Source organism: Protopterus annectens, chromosome 13.part0, assembly GCF_019279795.1.
Source record: "Protopterus annectens isolate FY-2018-M chromosome 13.part0, PAN1.0, whole genome shotgun sequence".
Classification (NCBI taxonomy): domain Eukaryota; kingdom Metazoa; phylum Chordata; order Ceratodontiformes; family Protopteridae; genus Protopterus; species Protopterus annectens.
In genome coordinates, this window is record NC_056747.1 from 932,342,273 (window position 1) to 932,358,393 (window position 16,121).

General features: G+C 37.7%; 1 protein-coding gene across 2 annotated transcripts in view; it reads right to left on the bottom strand.

Annotated features, from left to right (window-relative positions):
- Nucleotides 1-16,121, bottom strand: part of FNDC1 (fibronectin type III domain containing 1) — a 541,793-nt gene that overhangs the window by 432,451 nt on the left and 93,221 nt on the right. For both annotated transcript variants that reach the window (XM_044054699.1, XM_044054698.1), the window contains exon 2: nucleotides 14,971-15,174. In XM_044054699.1, the coding sequence (XP_043910634.1) occupies nucleotides 14,971-15,174 (204 nt within the window). The remainder of the gene's footprint in view (nucleotides 1-14,970; nucleotides 15,175-16,121) is intronic.

Sequence of the window (16,121 nt, forward strand, 5' to 3'; positions counted from 1 at the left end):
TTCCCAAACACAGGCTTGTATATGTGTGCATACTGTGTGTTGAGTGTGTGTGTTTTGCGATATATGTGTATATGTGTGTGTGCATGTGTGTGTGTGTGTGTGTATCTGTGTGTGCGAGTGCTCGAGTGTGTGCGTGCATTATGTGCGTGTGTGTGCGTGTGTGTATGTGTGTGTGTGTGTGTGTGTGTGTGTGCGTGCCCAGAGTAGACTGGTATCCTATCCAGAATTATTCTCTTTCTCTCTGCTTTTCACCAGGTAGTTGCTGTGATAGGGTCTTACTCCACCAAGACCCTGACCTGGATAAATGAAGTGATAACACAATAAATGAATAGTGACAGAGATATAGTTCTGCTTAAGTATAAGGTACTGTTTCACTTCTTGGAGACAGATTTGTGGGAATATAATTTGATAAACAGGGAAACACTTTCTGCAATTTGGATATTACAGTTGAAAAAATGGTTGCCCCATACCAAATTCAAACAAGATGGGTTTTTATAAAATATTGACTTGATGAGTACACTGATTATATATGTCTAGCATTTAATAAGATGGATGATTAGAAGAGGATGTAATGTACTTATTTTGAGTGCTTTTTGCATGCCTGTTGTAATTTGTTTATTTTGCTAAGGTAAAGATTGGTCATAACACTGTTAATGTCAAGGAAACTAGGTAACACATATATTACAGCAACTGTCAGATGAATATTTCAGACTATAAACTTATTAAGAATGATAAATGAGGTTATTGTTGGATTATCAGAGAAGCCAACTCTGTTAACATGTTGCTCAAACTTCAATGCTTGATGTAGGACATCACCTAGTGACTTAACTGAGTTTGTAGTATTGTTTTTTGTTTGTTTGTTTTTGGTTAGTATTTGGAATTTGAGTTGATCGTGTAACATAGGTTGTGGAGTTTGAATGATACAGCTTTATTTAATTTGCTACTCAAGTATAATCCAGAGTTTTTATCCACTGTTAAATTTGTGTATAGTCATCCTGATGGCTGGATATGAATTTGTTTATGGATCTGAGGATTAGAAAAGAGAAACATCATCAAGGCACTGTTTATGAAAGGCAGAATAGCTGTTGGCACTAATTTAATTGACAAAGATGGTGAATAAAGGGAGCTAAACACTGATCTAAGAGGATCACCAAGTGTTACAGAGGATGAAGGACAGGTTATCCCGTCTCTTCTAACCAAGAGTGTTTTTGGCATCTTGGAAATGGAAGAGGCAATATCATGTTTCCAACAAGATGAAGAATGTTTTTCATAGACTGGGTCCTACAATGCCACATCCCCTACAAGACAAGTGCAACCATGAAAGGGAACCACATTCCCATGGTTGCAGACAGTGGATACCAAAGTCCAGAGAATTTTACATCCAGAAGTGGGCCTAGACAGATGGTAATGGATAATGTAGCAGAAATCTTTAATGAAATCTTTGCTCCAGAGAGGAGGATGTAAGTTTAGAGTTGCAACCAATACAAAGAGGTGAAGAGACAAACAATGCTGAAGCAGGGATACTAAGACCAAATGACATTGTAAGTACAGAGACTTTAAAATAATATAACTTGTATAAAAAGACATTCACTGACTTTGAGTTTGGAAAACAGGGTTTGGCTTTATTCCTTCAAAGAGAGCATCAGTGACTGACAACATAACTTCTGTCAAGTCTTTAGGTATAAAATTGAGCTTAGCAGTTCATTATAAGAATAATATTATTAATATGATGAAAGATGATAGAGAGCTTACAAAATCCAGTACTTTTATTTATCCAGTTTGCAGTGTGATAGAATGTTTAAAAAAAAAATGTGAACCTTGTGGTAAAAGATTTAATAATTTAAAATAAACAGAAAGAGATGCTCTACATAACTGGTCTAATGCAGTTTCATCAGAATCACAAAGGCCAAGGGGGGGGGGGGGTGATAATTGTAGAAGGCAGTATATACGGGGAGAAAATGAAATTGTTATTAAGTGATGAGAATTTTTCAGAAAAGTAAGTAAGGAACTAATGCTGGGTATAAGGACATTGACTGCTTCATCATTTGGTCATTTGATAAAGAATGGCTTGATGTGAAGTTAAAATAATTTTTGAGTGTGCCTTTTCCCAGATTAGCTTTTATTTTGGTATTGCCAAACCTCATAAAGATGAGAATAACCCACCAAAACAGACACCCTGGCTATTTTTGTAGATCATAAATTAAAGGAAATTTTAAAATGAATAAAATCATTTGTTCTTGATTGAACTGACTGTATTGTTAAACAAAAGGATGTCCAACCTAAGGCTGATGATTGGTTGCTGGCTGCCGACATGTTTAGTTTATATACAGTGAACCTCACTGAGATGTGTTTGGACTGGTTTATCGTATTTGTTTTCGAGAGTAGAGCATTAATCTCTATGGACCTTTTTCAGACTCACCCCAGGAGCAGCAGCTAGTTAACTGACTTGTTAAAAGTCACACAGCTAGCTAATAGAGGTTGAGGGAATCAAACCTTGCACCACTGGACCACTAGAAACAGCTCATTAACAGCTCCTTAATCCTGTAAGACAACTGCCAGACTTATATGGATAAGTGCAGTGACTTTACAGACCTTGATTTTTTATGTTCCACTTTGGAACTTCTATTGAAGTACAATTATTTCATGCTTTGAAAGAATGTTTTCAACAAATACAAGGAGTAGCTATGGGGAGCTGTGGTGGCCCCTAGCTAAGCTAATATAGTGCTGGGACATTGGAAAGATTTATTTTAGTATGATAGTGTTTTTGATATTTTTTTAAGTACTTACACATTATTGGTGATTTTGTAATGATTTTGCCAGTTAGCACAGAGATGTTAAATGATTGCAAAGAGTACATGAATGGAGCCACCTCCCTCTTAAAGTTCACTTTTTATTCCAAGGAGATTTGCAAGATTTTTCTTGACATTGAGCTAATAAAGTTTCTACAGAAAGAAAGAATCTTTATTTCCTTAGCCAAGAAAGATGTGGCCAGCAACGGTCCATGTCATTTTAAGAGTGCGCATCCTGCCCATCGGAAAAGTAATATTGTTAAGGGCCAGATGATAACAGCAAGCAGGCTGCCTGCTACTGAAACTAATTTTGTATAAAACTTGTGATCTTAAAGGGGAAATTTTTGGACATAGTTACCTACAAAATATGCTTGAAGAAATAGAAACGGAGTTTATGAGACTTACACTCAGACCTGAATATGTGTTCTGTCAAACAGTTGTGGGGAGGCAGCAGTTGGGTGACAATTAAGGAGTGGGAGGGGTTTAGGAATAAGGAGTGTGAGGGGACTTTATGGTTAGACAGCAGGAAGGGATTTTTAGGGCTAAGGAATGGGAAAGGAGTTTTAGGCTTAGGGAACAATCGGAGAATTGATGTTTAGGGAGAGTGGTGGAGTTTTAGGTCTAGGGAGTGATCCGGGACTTTAAAGTTAGAGAGGGGCAGATGTAGTTTTAGGTTAAGGGAACAAGTAGTCAGACTGGGAACTGGGTACAAGTTTTAGGTTTAGGCTTTAAGTTCAGGTTGGGCTATGTAGTATATAGGATTGGTTGTTGGAAGAACTATGTAAAAATACGTGAGATCAGGCTAATGGGAGTTAAAGTACTTACTTTTTCTAGCAAGTAGCAACAAGCAGGTTTACTGTAAGCTATAAGCATACAGGAACTTGTAGGAGATCCTTTCTACACTTACTGTGACCAGAAATAAGTCATTTTCATTACTTTATTCCACCATGGGCTTTCATTTTGGCTGAAGATTTCTCTCTCCATTTCACACACTAACAAAGTGATTTCTTTGCTATAGCATCTACTACACTGACCAAGGGCAAGACATTTCCTTTTATCAAACTTATCACATCTAATGCACTATTATATACTCATAAAGCGTGACAAGAACTTTTAAGTGGGTCTACTTAAAGGTGTATATGGTTACGGCTTTTATGGTCCCTGTAATGATTTGCTTGTATTGCTGCTATGTTCGTATGTTCCTAAGTTCCTATTTCTTTGGTTAGCGCTTTTGAATGAGGTACAATTATTCTAGTCACTCTATCAATATCAGTCACATTATGTAATGTTAAAAGCATTTCAAGAAACAATCAACCTCTCATTTGATCGTTTTGTATACCATCTAACACCTTCCATTACTAATGAATTATGAAACTCATTAAATTCACAGCCTTCGCCTCAAAACTTTAATTTACAAATATAACCATCAATGCTTTCTGTGGGTCTTATGACAACATAAAGAAGAAATGGAGAATATATGGTAAATGTTTTCTCAGCTCACAGTCTTATCAGTACAGCATTATCTCTCTCAAATATCAAAAGGGCTTTTTCTTTTGGGAAATGCATTAACATAGCATACTCTTACTTTTCAAGTTTTTCATATATTTTATTTATAGTCAGGAAGAAATCAACTTTCTGTACCTACAATGTACATTTCTTGGGGAAAAAAATTCCTAAAGAAATACATTTTCCTAAAGCTACAATTGCACAATTTTTCAACTGAATAGTGAAATAGATTTGCCTTGCATCACATCTAAAGCCACTAACATTTGTTATTTGAAACAGAATAAGATCAGAATGATGTTATATGTTTTGTGCAATCACCAACAATATCGTTATGCAGAAGGCAAACTTTCAGTGTCCGTGGGCAACATTCTGTATATTGCCCCTAAGACTAAAATGAAACAGTAATAAAATATAAAAATATATAATTAACTCAGAACCAGTGACAAAAACTATTCAGAAAGACAAAAAGGTAGATACAAAAAGTGAAATGTTCAAATCTTTTAGTTCAGATATATATATATATATATCATATGACAAGAAATAATGATAGGTAGCTAGGCAAATAGCTAGATAATAGATAGCTATATATGCACTTACACTGCTTGAATCAAAATCTCAAAAATGACTGCTCTCGAATTTCGAGGAATATGTGATATTTTACAGAGAAAGTGCTTCTTCTATTTTATTCACTCCTAATGTCCTGATAAATGGGTCTGAGGTTATAGAATACACGGGCATCTCTGACTTACACTGACCACTGTTTCATATTGTATGTGGGAAAGCAACTCAAAGTTCTAAAGAAAGAGTACTTAAAGATCACGTCTAAAGATGCAAAATGAAATTTTTTCACACAAAAGAGTGTTTGCACACAAACACTTTTCTGTATAAAAAGAAAAAGTTCATTTTGCAGCTTTTAGAACATTACAACATTTTAAAGATATCTTCCAAACATGGAAGACTAAACATAAGCAGCCATATTTATAGCATTAATATTAATGGCTGGGCAGGAAGTGTTGATGTCACGCTGGGTTCCATCTCTAATTAGAGTAGGTAAGTAATTATGTATTAGTTAAAGTAACTGGCAAACTGTTAACTGTATCAGTGATTGACTCTGTCTCTTGTTGCTTGGTTAAAAGGTTCTGCATGCATGACTTCATGCATGTACCTCTGAGGGCTTCCATAGTGGATCTCAAAAGGCTGCTAAGTGGTGATGGGTTAGGGCAGTCTGAAACTGCACTGGTGTCTTCAGTCTCCTCACCACAGCTGGACATGAGTGGGTAAGAGTGCATGGAGGCTAAAGTAAGTCCTGTAGTCCTGGTGAACAAGGAGAGAAGTTTGTTGCAGGTGATGGTCAGCAGCAGGGAGTTTAAAAGAATCGTGTTAAAAGAGTGTGTAAATACTATTAAACTTCCTTAATTCCCGACTATTATACTATTAGATGTCATGGTGGTGTTGTATTTTGTGAAAGTTTCATGATATTATTTGTATCAGCAAGCTGTTTCAGCACTTAATGAAAAGAAAAATAAATTAAACATACATGATTTGTATCCACCAGTGATACTGTCTTAAAAGTCAGAGATTGTTTTGTGGTATTTGTCTGATGAAGTTGCTTTCTTGTACATAATGAAAACATTTAGAGTTTTATGATTATTGGCAAATTAGCCAAAAAGCTCCATTCAATACACTGGCTACAGGAGAACCAGTTTTTCCTACCATATTTACATAAAGGCAGGTGACCTGTACAGTGACAGTTTTAGTATTCCCCTGCTTTTCCTCCAAAACTCCTCAATTCGTAATATTTTTTCACTGTAGTTTACTAAGATCACATCCTGTTTAATTAAATTTGACCCATTAAACCTAATATAGTTGTTCAGCCACTATGGAAGTCCTAAGTGTTTCATGAAAAACTACATTTTTGGCCTTAACTATTTGAGCAAACACCCCAAAATGCAAAAATCTGGAGTTTCCTTCTGGTCAAGAATGGAAAGATCTACTGATGGCTTAAATGCATTAGTTCAACATGGGAAGTATCATTTTCATAGGTTCATAGGTTCATAGGTTCATACTAGGCTATCTACCCTAGGGCATTTATAAGCCTAGCCAGAGTGTGTTTGGCTTTCGCCACCCAGTTTAAATGAATTTTGCTATGCCCTTTTTCGAGGTTAGTATACTGTGCCTCTGTCTAACAGTGACACAGAAGTGATACCCAGGGTAAACCTACAATCTCCCATCCACTCATCAAGATTCCTCTTGAAGAGAGTCAATGAGGGACTCTGCCTAACCTGGACTGGGATTTTATTCCAGAGTGAAGGGAGCCTCTGGGTTATGAATCTGTCCCTCCAGCATGTCCTATTTATTTCAGTGCTGAGGTTCAAGTCTCTCGAGCATGGCTCGATGGGATTTGGATTTTCTGAGGTGCAGCATGTCCATTAATTCCGGGTTGGACATGGCTTTATACATCAGGCACAGATCGCCTCTGAGCAGGCGGTATGCCACTGAGTAGAGCTGGAGTTTCTTTAACCGGGCAGCATATGGCATCTGTTTGAGCCCTTTGATCCTCTTGGTGAGGTACTTTTGGGGTCTTTCTAGTTGCTGCAGGTGTCTGGTAAGGTACATCCCAAAAGGGGCATTGTACTCAATTATGGGCCTGATGAGGGATGAATAAAGAGGCATGATGACCTCCCCTGATCTAGATGTGAATCCCTTCATGATTAGGTGGGCTATATAAAATGTTTTTCTAACCACTTTGGCCACGTGGTTGTCAAATGAGAGATTGCTATCAACTTGGGTCCCCAGGTCCCAAATTACTTCTTCTGTACTTAATGGATTACCACCTATGTGGTAATTTGTGGGCACTTTGTTTTTGCCAAAGGGGATGACTATACACTTTTTGGTGTTTAGCTTGAGGCCATGGCTCTGGCACCAGTTGTCTGTTTCTATGAGGCCCTTTTGGAGGATGCTTGTGTCAGCTGGAGAGTCGATTATGACGCCCAGTTTGCAGTCATCTGCGAACTTGGTCAGCCACACTCCTTCTGTGTTGGCCTGCACCTCCGAGAAATATATACCGAACAAGAGAGGTCCCAGGACTGAGCCTTGTGGGACGCCACTTGTAACTGGTTTGGAGTCTGACATGGCTCCAGCAATTCTAACCATGTGAGTTCTGTCCTTGAGCCAGTTTGCAACCCATCAAGTGACATAGGGGTTTATATTTAAGCTGGTGAGCTTATTTATAATGTCCGAGTGGGGTATTGTATCGAAGGCTTTTGTGAAGTCCAGGTAGGCTGTGTGGACCACCTTCCCCTCGTCAATGGCCTTGGTGACTTTTTCAAAGAAATTGACCAGGTTTAAGAGGCAGGATCTGCCCTTAACAAAGCTGAACTGGGTAGAATCCAGTGTCTGTAGGTCCCCAATATCTTTATTTATGAGGTCCATGATGATCCTTTCCATAGCTTTGCAGACCAAGCTAGTCAGGCTTATAGGGCGATAGTTTTCAGGATCCGTTGAGGCACCACCTTTGTGGAGAGGGACCACTGTTGCTGTACGCCACTCTTTGGGTACATATCCTGTAGTAAGGCTGAGATTGAACAGTAGTTTTATGTTTGGGTTTAGCTCTTCTTGGAGTTCATGTAGGATTCAGCCCGGGACACCGTCTGGTCCCATTGATGCTGTGTTTTTTGCTTTGGATAGGGCGGCTCTTACCTGAGTATCTGAGATGTCAGGGGGGCAGCACTCTACTGGGATAGATATTTGCCCTTTTGGTGGGGGGGGGTTTGCGCTGAACCTGTCAGCTAGCATGTTGGCAATGTCTGTGGGTTCGGTGTATTTTTTGTCATTTTGGACTAATTCTGAGCATATCTGGGAATTCCCAGCCAGGTTACTAACATAGCTAAAGAAAGCCTTGTGATTATCCTTAGTGTCCTGTGCAATTTTTCTCTCAAAGCTGGCCTTAGATGATTTTATGAGTGCCCGTAGTTTTTTGCTAATACTGATCAGAGATGCCTTCTCTTTTTGTGATTTTGCCCTATCATGTAGTAGCTTCCTCCTTCTATTGTATAGTTTGTTTATGGCTGGGGTCCACCAGACAGGACGTCTGCCTTTGGAGGATTGGGTCTTGGTTTTATTTGGGATTGCATGATCCATGCATTCCTGAAGGTGTTCATAGAATGCGTTTATAAAGGATTCTGCGGTCTGGGCCATATTTTCCACAGGCCCGGGGGTTTTGAAGGATTCCACCTTGGTTTTGAGGAGTGTGAAATTTGCTTTAGAGAAGTTTTTCACTGTGGTTTTCTAGGCAGGGGGTGGGATCGGGATGTGACTATCCAGTGAGATTAGTTTATGGTCTGATCTTACCAGTGAGGGATACACTTCTGGTCTGGAGCATAAAGTCCCCATGTTGGTGATGATCAGGTCCAGTATGTTTTCCCCTCTTGTGGGAGTGGTAACAAGTTGTTCCATTTTTTTGTATAATAAACACAAAGTAGTCACATGTAATCTCTTCAAAAAGTTGGAGTCAACACTTAAAAGCTGAAATCAACTCTTAAAACATAGAAACAAACAACATTTATTTAAATAAGTATAGTGCTTTTGTCCTGTTCAAATGTTTAGGACTTCTTCAGAACTATGTAATAATTAACAAACCCATATTAACTAACCTTCCCAGATTACACGACTAACGTGCCAACTAGTTATTTAGATGTAATTATTACAAAAGTAGGAAGATAGGGTCACTTTGACTATCTATTAGAAACCCACTTTTTTCAGTAGTTACTTACATTTTAAAATTTGTCATCTATAGGTTTCCAAAACAGCTCACTATAAGGGCAATTTATGAAGTTGGCAAGAATTAATTCAGATTATGAGATATAGATTAATCGGTTCATAGGTGTGTACTAGGCTAATGGCCCTGGTGCCTTTACAAGCCTAGCCCATAGGATTACCCTGGCATCATGCCACCTGACCTTAGTTCCCAGTGCCTCTGTCGAGTAGAGCAACTGGAGTGATCCCCAGGGTGAATTTTCTATTTCCCATCCACTCATCAAGATTTCTCTTGAAAAGGGCCAGTGAGGTGCTCTGTTTGATATGTGTGGGGCATCTATTCCATAACATGGGCAGTCCCTGGGTTATGAACCTGTCCCTCCAGCATGTTCTGTTGATTGTGGTAATGAGGTTGAGGTCTCTGGAGTGTGTGGTGTGGAGGGATTGGGATTACTTTAGATGTAGCATTTATAATAGAGCTGGGTTAGACAAGGCTTTGTAAGTCAAGCAGAGATCGCCTCTAAGTAGGCGATATGAGACAGAATAGTTTGAGTTTTTTTGAGCCTGCCCATATAGGACAAGTGTTTAAGGCCTAGGATCCTCTTTGAGAGGTACTTTTGTGGCCTCTCCAGTTGTTGCAGATGTCCAATGAAGTACATGCCAAATGGTGCATTGTACTCGATGACTGGCCTAATGAGGGAAGACTAGACGGAGGCAATGACCTCTTTCTTCCTGGATGCAAAACCTTAGAAATGAGATGTGCCTCATAGAAGGACTTTCTAACCACCACCACCGCACTACTATCCTTTACCAACTTAGTCAATCACTACAGAAACAAGGGACTATTCTTATCTGCCATATTTTTAGACTTATCTAAAGCCTTTGATATGGTTAACCATAGCAGGCTTCTGGAAATACTAGCTACCCTTAACATCCATTCTTCCACTATATCATGGTTAGTAACTACCTATCAGGTCGACAACAAGCAGTGCTATGGCAAAAGCAATTGTCCTCTCTCTTATCAGTCTCCATTGGTGTCCCTCAAGGATCCATTCTTGGTCCTCTACTGTTCTCCCTATTCACAAACGAGATAGCATCATCTTCACTCTCTGCCAAAGTAGTACAATATGCAGATGACACCACTATTATATGTGCCGCCCCAAATATGAATGAACTACAAACCATAACTCAGCAAAACTTCACCTCAGCAGAAACATGGTTCACCAGCATAAAACTCCTTCTTAATCTCAACAAAAACAACCTAGTTGTATTTGGCCCTGGTAGACCACCTCAGCAATGCAATGATCTAACTATAATCTCTAAAGATAACATCACAATCACTCCAACTACACACACAAAACTGCTAGAGGTAATTCTTGGCAACAACCTCAGATTTGACCTTCACATAGCCCAAATAATCAAGAAAGTAAACAAAAAACTGAATCTCCTTTATTGAAGCAAACAATTCATGACCAAGGAGACCAAATCCACAATTGCAAGGACTCATCTCTTATCTGGCCTACTATATGCCCATCCCTATAATGACAAATCTTCACCACTCCGAACTCACCAAAATGGAATCTTGTTACAAGATTGCCAAGTTCACTACTGAGACCTCTCATAGATCCCATTACTGTTTTGCCCTAAAGCAACTCAATTGGCTTGAGCTGCCCCAACAACTGATACTTCAGCACTCTATACAACACACAAGCTGTACTACCAGCCCGACAAAGTCCCATCACTACAGCAACTAATTCAGCCCTACACAACCACCAGAACCTTAAAATCTAGTAGCCAAAACCTTTTAAATGTCATCAAACATAAAAATGATGCAGGTAAGTCTCTCTTTGCCTGCACCATAGCCAAAGTTTGGAATCAACTCCCAAATCACATCACTGCTAAAAGCTCTCCCCTCCAATATAAAAATCTCCTCAAAAGCCACATTACAAAAAACTGGCTCTGCTCCTGTGTCTCCCCAGGTCAAACCAACCCACTGCACTGTTGCTAAATGCAGGAATGCATCTGTTGATAATCACCTATTACTACCTCTAGTTATGCAAGTTAGACCTGCTTACCCCAAGCACACAGACTTTTCTTAATGTACTCCTACTAAAGCCTTTTGTTCCTTTTCTCTCAAATACCATGTCACTTCTAATCCATCAAACTACTAGATATACAACATACGTCCACAACTGCTATATAAAACTCTTGTACTGTTTTTCCGAATACTGTACTACTCTCAATCTCTCAATGTACTGCAGATTTACCTACTGCCAGTAATTGTAAAATTCTGCCAACAATATACTGAAATGACTCTGAAACAAACTTGTATATAGTCCTAATAGCAAGAAGTTAATATTTGACATTGTACTGCTTATTAACCAAATACCAAAAATGTAAAACTCTGCCTACCACATGCTGAAATGAACTACCAAAATGTATAGCTCTGCCTATCACATGCTGAAATTAGTCTATAATATACCTGTATATATATTGTACTGTTAACATGATGTTAATATTTGACTAATGCATGCTGGATTGTATTGTATTACTATTGCATGCTGATTATATTAGATGTAATGAAATCCTAACATGTACTATACCTGGAGCTTTTCTCCACAGGCCTCCGCTGAAAAAGGACCTGTGTCCAGTCGGACTTTCCCAGTTATCAAAAATAAAATAAAATAAAATAAATAAATAAATAACATAGTGTGGGAAAATTCTCACTTTATATATAAAGTTGATAAGAATCTGAAAGTAAGTTAGAGAATGAAGTGATATTTTCAGATGCCCATATAATGGATGGAAGAGGCACATGAAGGTGTGGGTATTGTAAGAAATGCCCATATATTTTAATAGTAGAAAATGTTATATTAAATAACTCTTGTTCCTCTTAGATTATACTTAACAGGGGCATCTATGGAAAAACAGGAGTGGTACACTTGGCAGTATGTTCAGGTTGTTCATCTTTTTATGTTGATAAAACAGAAAGAATGTTGAGGAAAATAATTTATGAGCATACATATGACATAACTAGAAAAATATAAACAATGCTGTCTATAAACATTCCATCAACTGGGCCAACTTCAAACAGTTTAATTTTGGTATTTCAGAGGTGGTAAAACCTGACATAAGGGGTGGGTCTTGGGAAACTAAAATAGAATACAAGGAATTAATGTTGCAACTAAAACTCAGCACTACAATGTCACTTGGAATAAATGAGTATATGTCTATAAATCCTGTACTTAAATTAAGAACAGCAAAATCATAATAATAAATGATTATGTATATTAAAAATCAAAAATTAATTTTTCCTTGAGGAGTTTCTCACTAATTAAATTTCTTTAGCTATTGCTATTTTTTAATTTGATATGTTTTTTAAAATTTGATATATTTATTAATATTGATATTATGTACTGTATAATTTATTTTAGCACAGAAGTTATAAAACAATTACAGTTTTTTTAAGCTTTTGTGCTTTCATATTAAAATATTTAATTTCAAAGACAATTTTTAAAAAAAAAATGTTTTTAAATAGCTGTTTAGGAGAGCTTTGTGAGAACTCTACAAATATGGCTATATTTTTAGTCTTGAAGCAAGTAATTTATGTTTATATTTTTACATATATATTTTTTGTATTCTGTATAGATAGGTTTATATATATATGAACAGAATTCATGAGACAGGTACAACATTTTGACATGATAAAATGTTACAAGGACTTACATTTGGTATTGTGGTTTTGATATAAAACCACATGTACTTTGATCAAAACAACGTACTTTGTCTTTAAGTTATAATGGTGGGGCAGTCATGTGATCTGGGGAGGGTTATTTAATGTGGATTTGTTAATTATTAAATAGTTCTGAGGAAGTCCTAAACATCTGACTAGGCCGAAAGTGAAAAACATATTTAAATAAATACTGTTTGGTCCTACGTTTTAAATGTTGACTCTAGCTTTTAAGTGCTCACACCAGTGTTTTTTAAGAGGTTACATATTTCATGCTTCTGAGTTTCCTTTTGAGTCCACACAACACACTATTTGGTTTTGGTTTATAAGTATTGTTTTGCACCCTTTATCCAGCCATTTTTCCATTTCAATCTGCAAGAAGCTTGTGTTTACTAGCTGTTACCTATAATGTAGAATATGATAATAAACAAGTAAAGTTCATCTTGCTTGAGTGATCCAGAATGAAAAGCATTTACTCACCATGTTCTGATGAAATGCAGTAATAAAACTCCCTCTGTGGCAGTATAGGATATCTACTCACCACTGTTTTCATTGTCCATTTTACAATAGATTCACTCCTTTACTCACAAATTCACAAACTTATTCTCTGAATGCCTTCTTACTCCATTTTAGGGGCATGGATGAGTCAGACCCTATCCCAGAACTCACTCGGTGAAAGACAGAACTGCACCTGAACAAAGTGTCAGCCCTTCACATGATGCACACATGCACTTATCTCCACCCAGTGAATGTCCCTACAAGTAGAACTTTTTATGATTAAAATGCTTTTTTGCATTCTAATATGTAGTTGTCCATGAACATTTATGATGGTATATATTAGTAATATTTACTAATTGCTCATATAACAGACTTTGCAAGTAACATAATACCTGCTAAAGTAAAACCAATGTCACTGTTCCATGCCAGTAATGTTTTCCTCTTTACTTGTCACTCTGTCTTTTGTGGCCAGAGCAGCCTGTTAAAATCAATATAATTCACTGCAGTAATCCCTGCTGCTCATACTTCTCTTCAGGCTATTCATATTCCCTCTAGTTGCTATTTGTTCCTGTACTCTTTGGAGTGGAAGTGTCTCCTTCACTCTGTTTTAGCATAATGAGAACTGAAAATCTGCTTTATGACAGCCCATCTGATGAGCTAGTGTGTGTATTGTCACTGATGTCTGTATATGGAATTTTCTAGGTGGGTTTCCCCTGATCCCATTGTTTTCTGGCATAAAAAGACTAGTATACATGTGTTAAGCTATACATTCTGCTTTTGCAGCGTCATTGCTATACTCAGACCAGTACTTGTATAAGTTATGAATAATCACTGAACAACAGCACTGTCTCACTGCCTTAAGTGTTACAATAAGAATGTAGCAGCAGCTCTTATGTTGTACTGTCCACTTCTCCCAAAAAGCCTCTAGAACTAAAGAATCAGGAACAGTACTACACAATTCATATGCTAATTGGTAACACTTCTGCTGAATCACTGGGCAGGACTTTCATGATATGCCTGGCATAAAGTTTTCATCATGAGGCTGCAACACTGCTTAAATGCATAGTTATCTTTAATCGAGTACATATTATATCAGCCTAAATGACTAGAAATATGTAGGACTGGGTGCTGCTTGAGGGTCTGAAATAGATATACGTGCTGGCTGTGGTATGTCATATCCTGGCTCAGAGTGACAAGTAATTGTACATGTGCAATCTAAGACTAAAGGTAAACATCCAGCTAGATATGTTTCACCTTCAAGAGTGGATCCCCATGTCTGCATTAGTAGCTGTGTTTGAATAGCGAAGAAATGGAGTTGTGTGTATGGCAATTTTCTTTTAGAGAATAAAAAAACATAAGTAAATATCTTGTCTTGCCCATATCCTGTCAGTAGAATTTCCTTGTATGATTCCCGCTGAATCATATTTTAGTTATCGATCATCATCATTTTATAACACTATAAACCATGCTTGGTTTTGGCATAGCCACAGACATAAGAATATACTAGTCTCAGGTGTAATGCCATAAGGTACAGGGGAGTGTACACTCACCCATGCATAGTTCCAGAAGATAACATTATCTCTGAAACATCGTATTACATGAAAAGTAGTGAGTTTAGTTTATCAAATAAGACACTAGTGTACCAAAACCTTCTAAAGCTGAAGGCATGCATTTAAAAAAAATAATTCTTACCAACATGCTTTGTTTGTTGACTAGTACGTCCATCATTCAGCAATGGAGTCCTTCTCATATTCAGGGCAATCTGTCTGTTGCCAAGTGCTTCACTTTGAGATCTTCTCTCACTATTCTGACGTAAAACATGAGGAGATTGATGAGACACTGAGCCTACTGAAGGCCGAGACCGACGTTGTGAAAATGTCTGTAGTCTTCTTGAATCTGAAAAATTTAAAATCAAATTACCAGTATACTTTAATTCCATGAATATGCAACTCAGTGTTGCATGATAATCTAAGATATATGCTCTAGAAAGGTTTAAGACTTGCACTTTTGGCACCGTTCTGCTCAGGTAAATAGATTATAAATTCATTACAGATTCATGGTATAACCATTTGCTGCAGTGATTTTTATTTACTTATTTTATTTTGTTCAATCCCCTCCTGCCTACGTTGCCTCCTCTGGTGGACTGTTTGTCCAATTATCCTCCCCAGGTGTGTTAGACTGACCCATTCATTCTCCTCAGGGAGAGATTCAGGGTCAGGGAATGGTGCTATCTTCTGTGCAAGATCAGAGATTTTTACTTAACTCTAACATTTCTCTTTGTACATTGTCATGGGCATCAAAGGCATGCCTCCAAGTGCTAGTCATGAAACAAATGCTGTAAAGGTTTAGTCTGTCTTGAGACAGGCACTTCCATTCAGTCTGTGATCTCTGCCTGGGACTAAGGATAGCATTTGCACTCTGAACATGCATACCCAACCCTCCTCCTAGAGACAGACAGGTATCTTCTACCCCATCATTCCTCTCTCACATTCTAAACCAACTTCTTCAAAGGCCATGCCACTGCTTGAACACAGGACATCTGGGTCAAAGTCAAGGCGTTATCCTTCTGTGCTACAGAGTTGACTGTCCCTTAGTAGTGTATAGAAAGACGTTGAAAATCCACATATTCTGATTATGGTTCAGTCACGGGGGAAATAAACTAACATTTTTTAAGAGCTTAATCAAAAGCAGGGTAAATTCCTGTAGCATAATCATTTCCTTGATTATATATAGGTAATCTTGGATTATTGCTATACAGGGAGCAGATATTAAGTGTATTTACCTCAGATAACTGTATCTTATATTAACATCCCAATGCTGTATATTATGTCTGTTTATCAGCA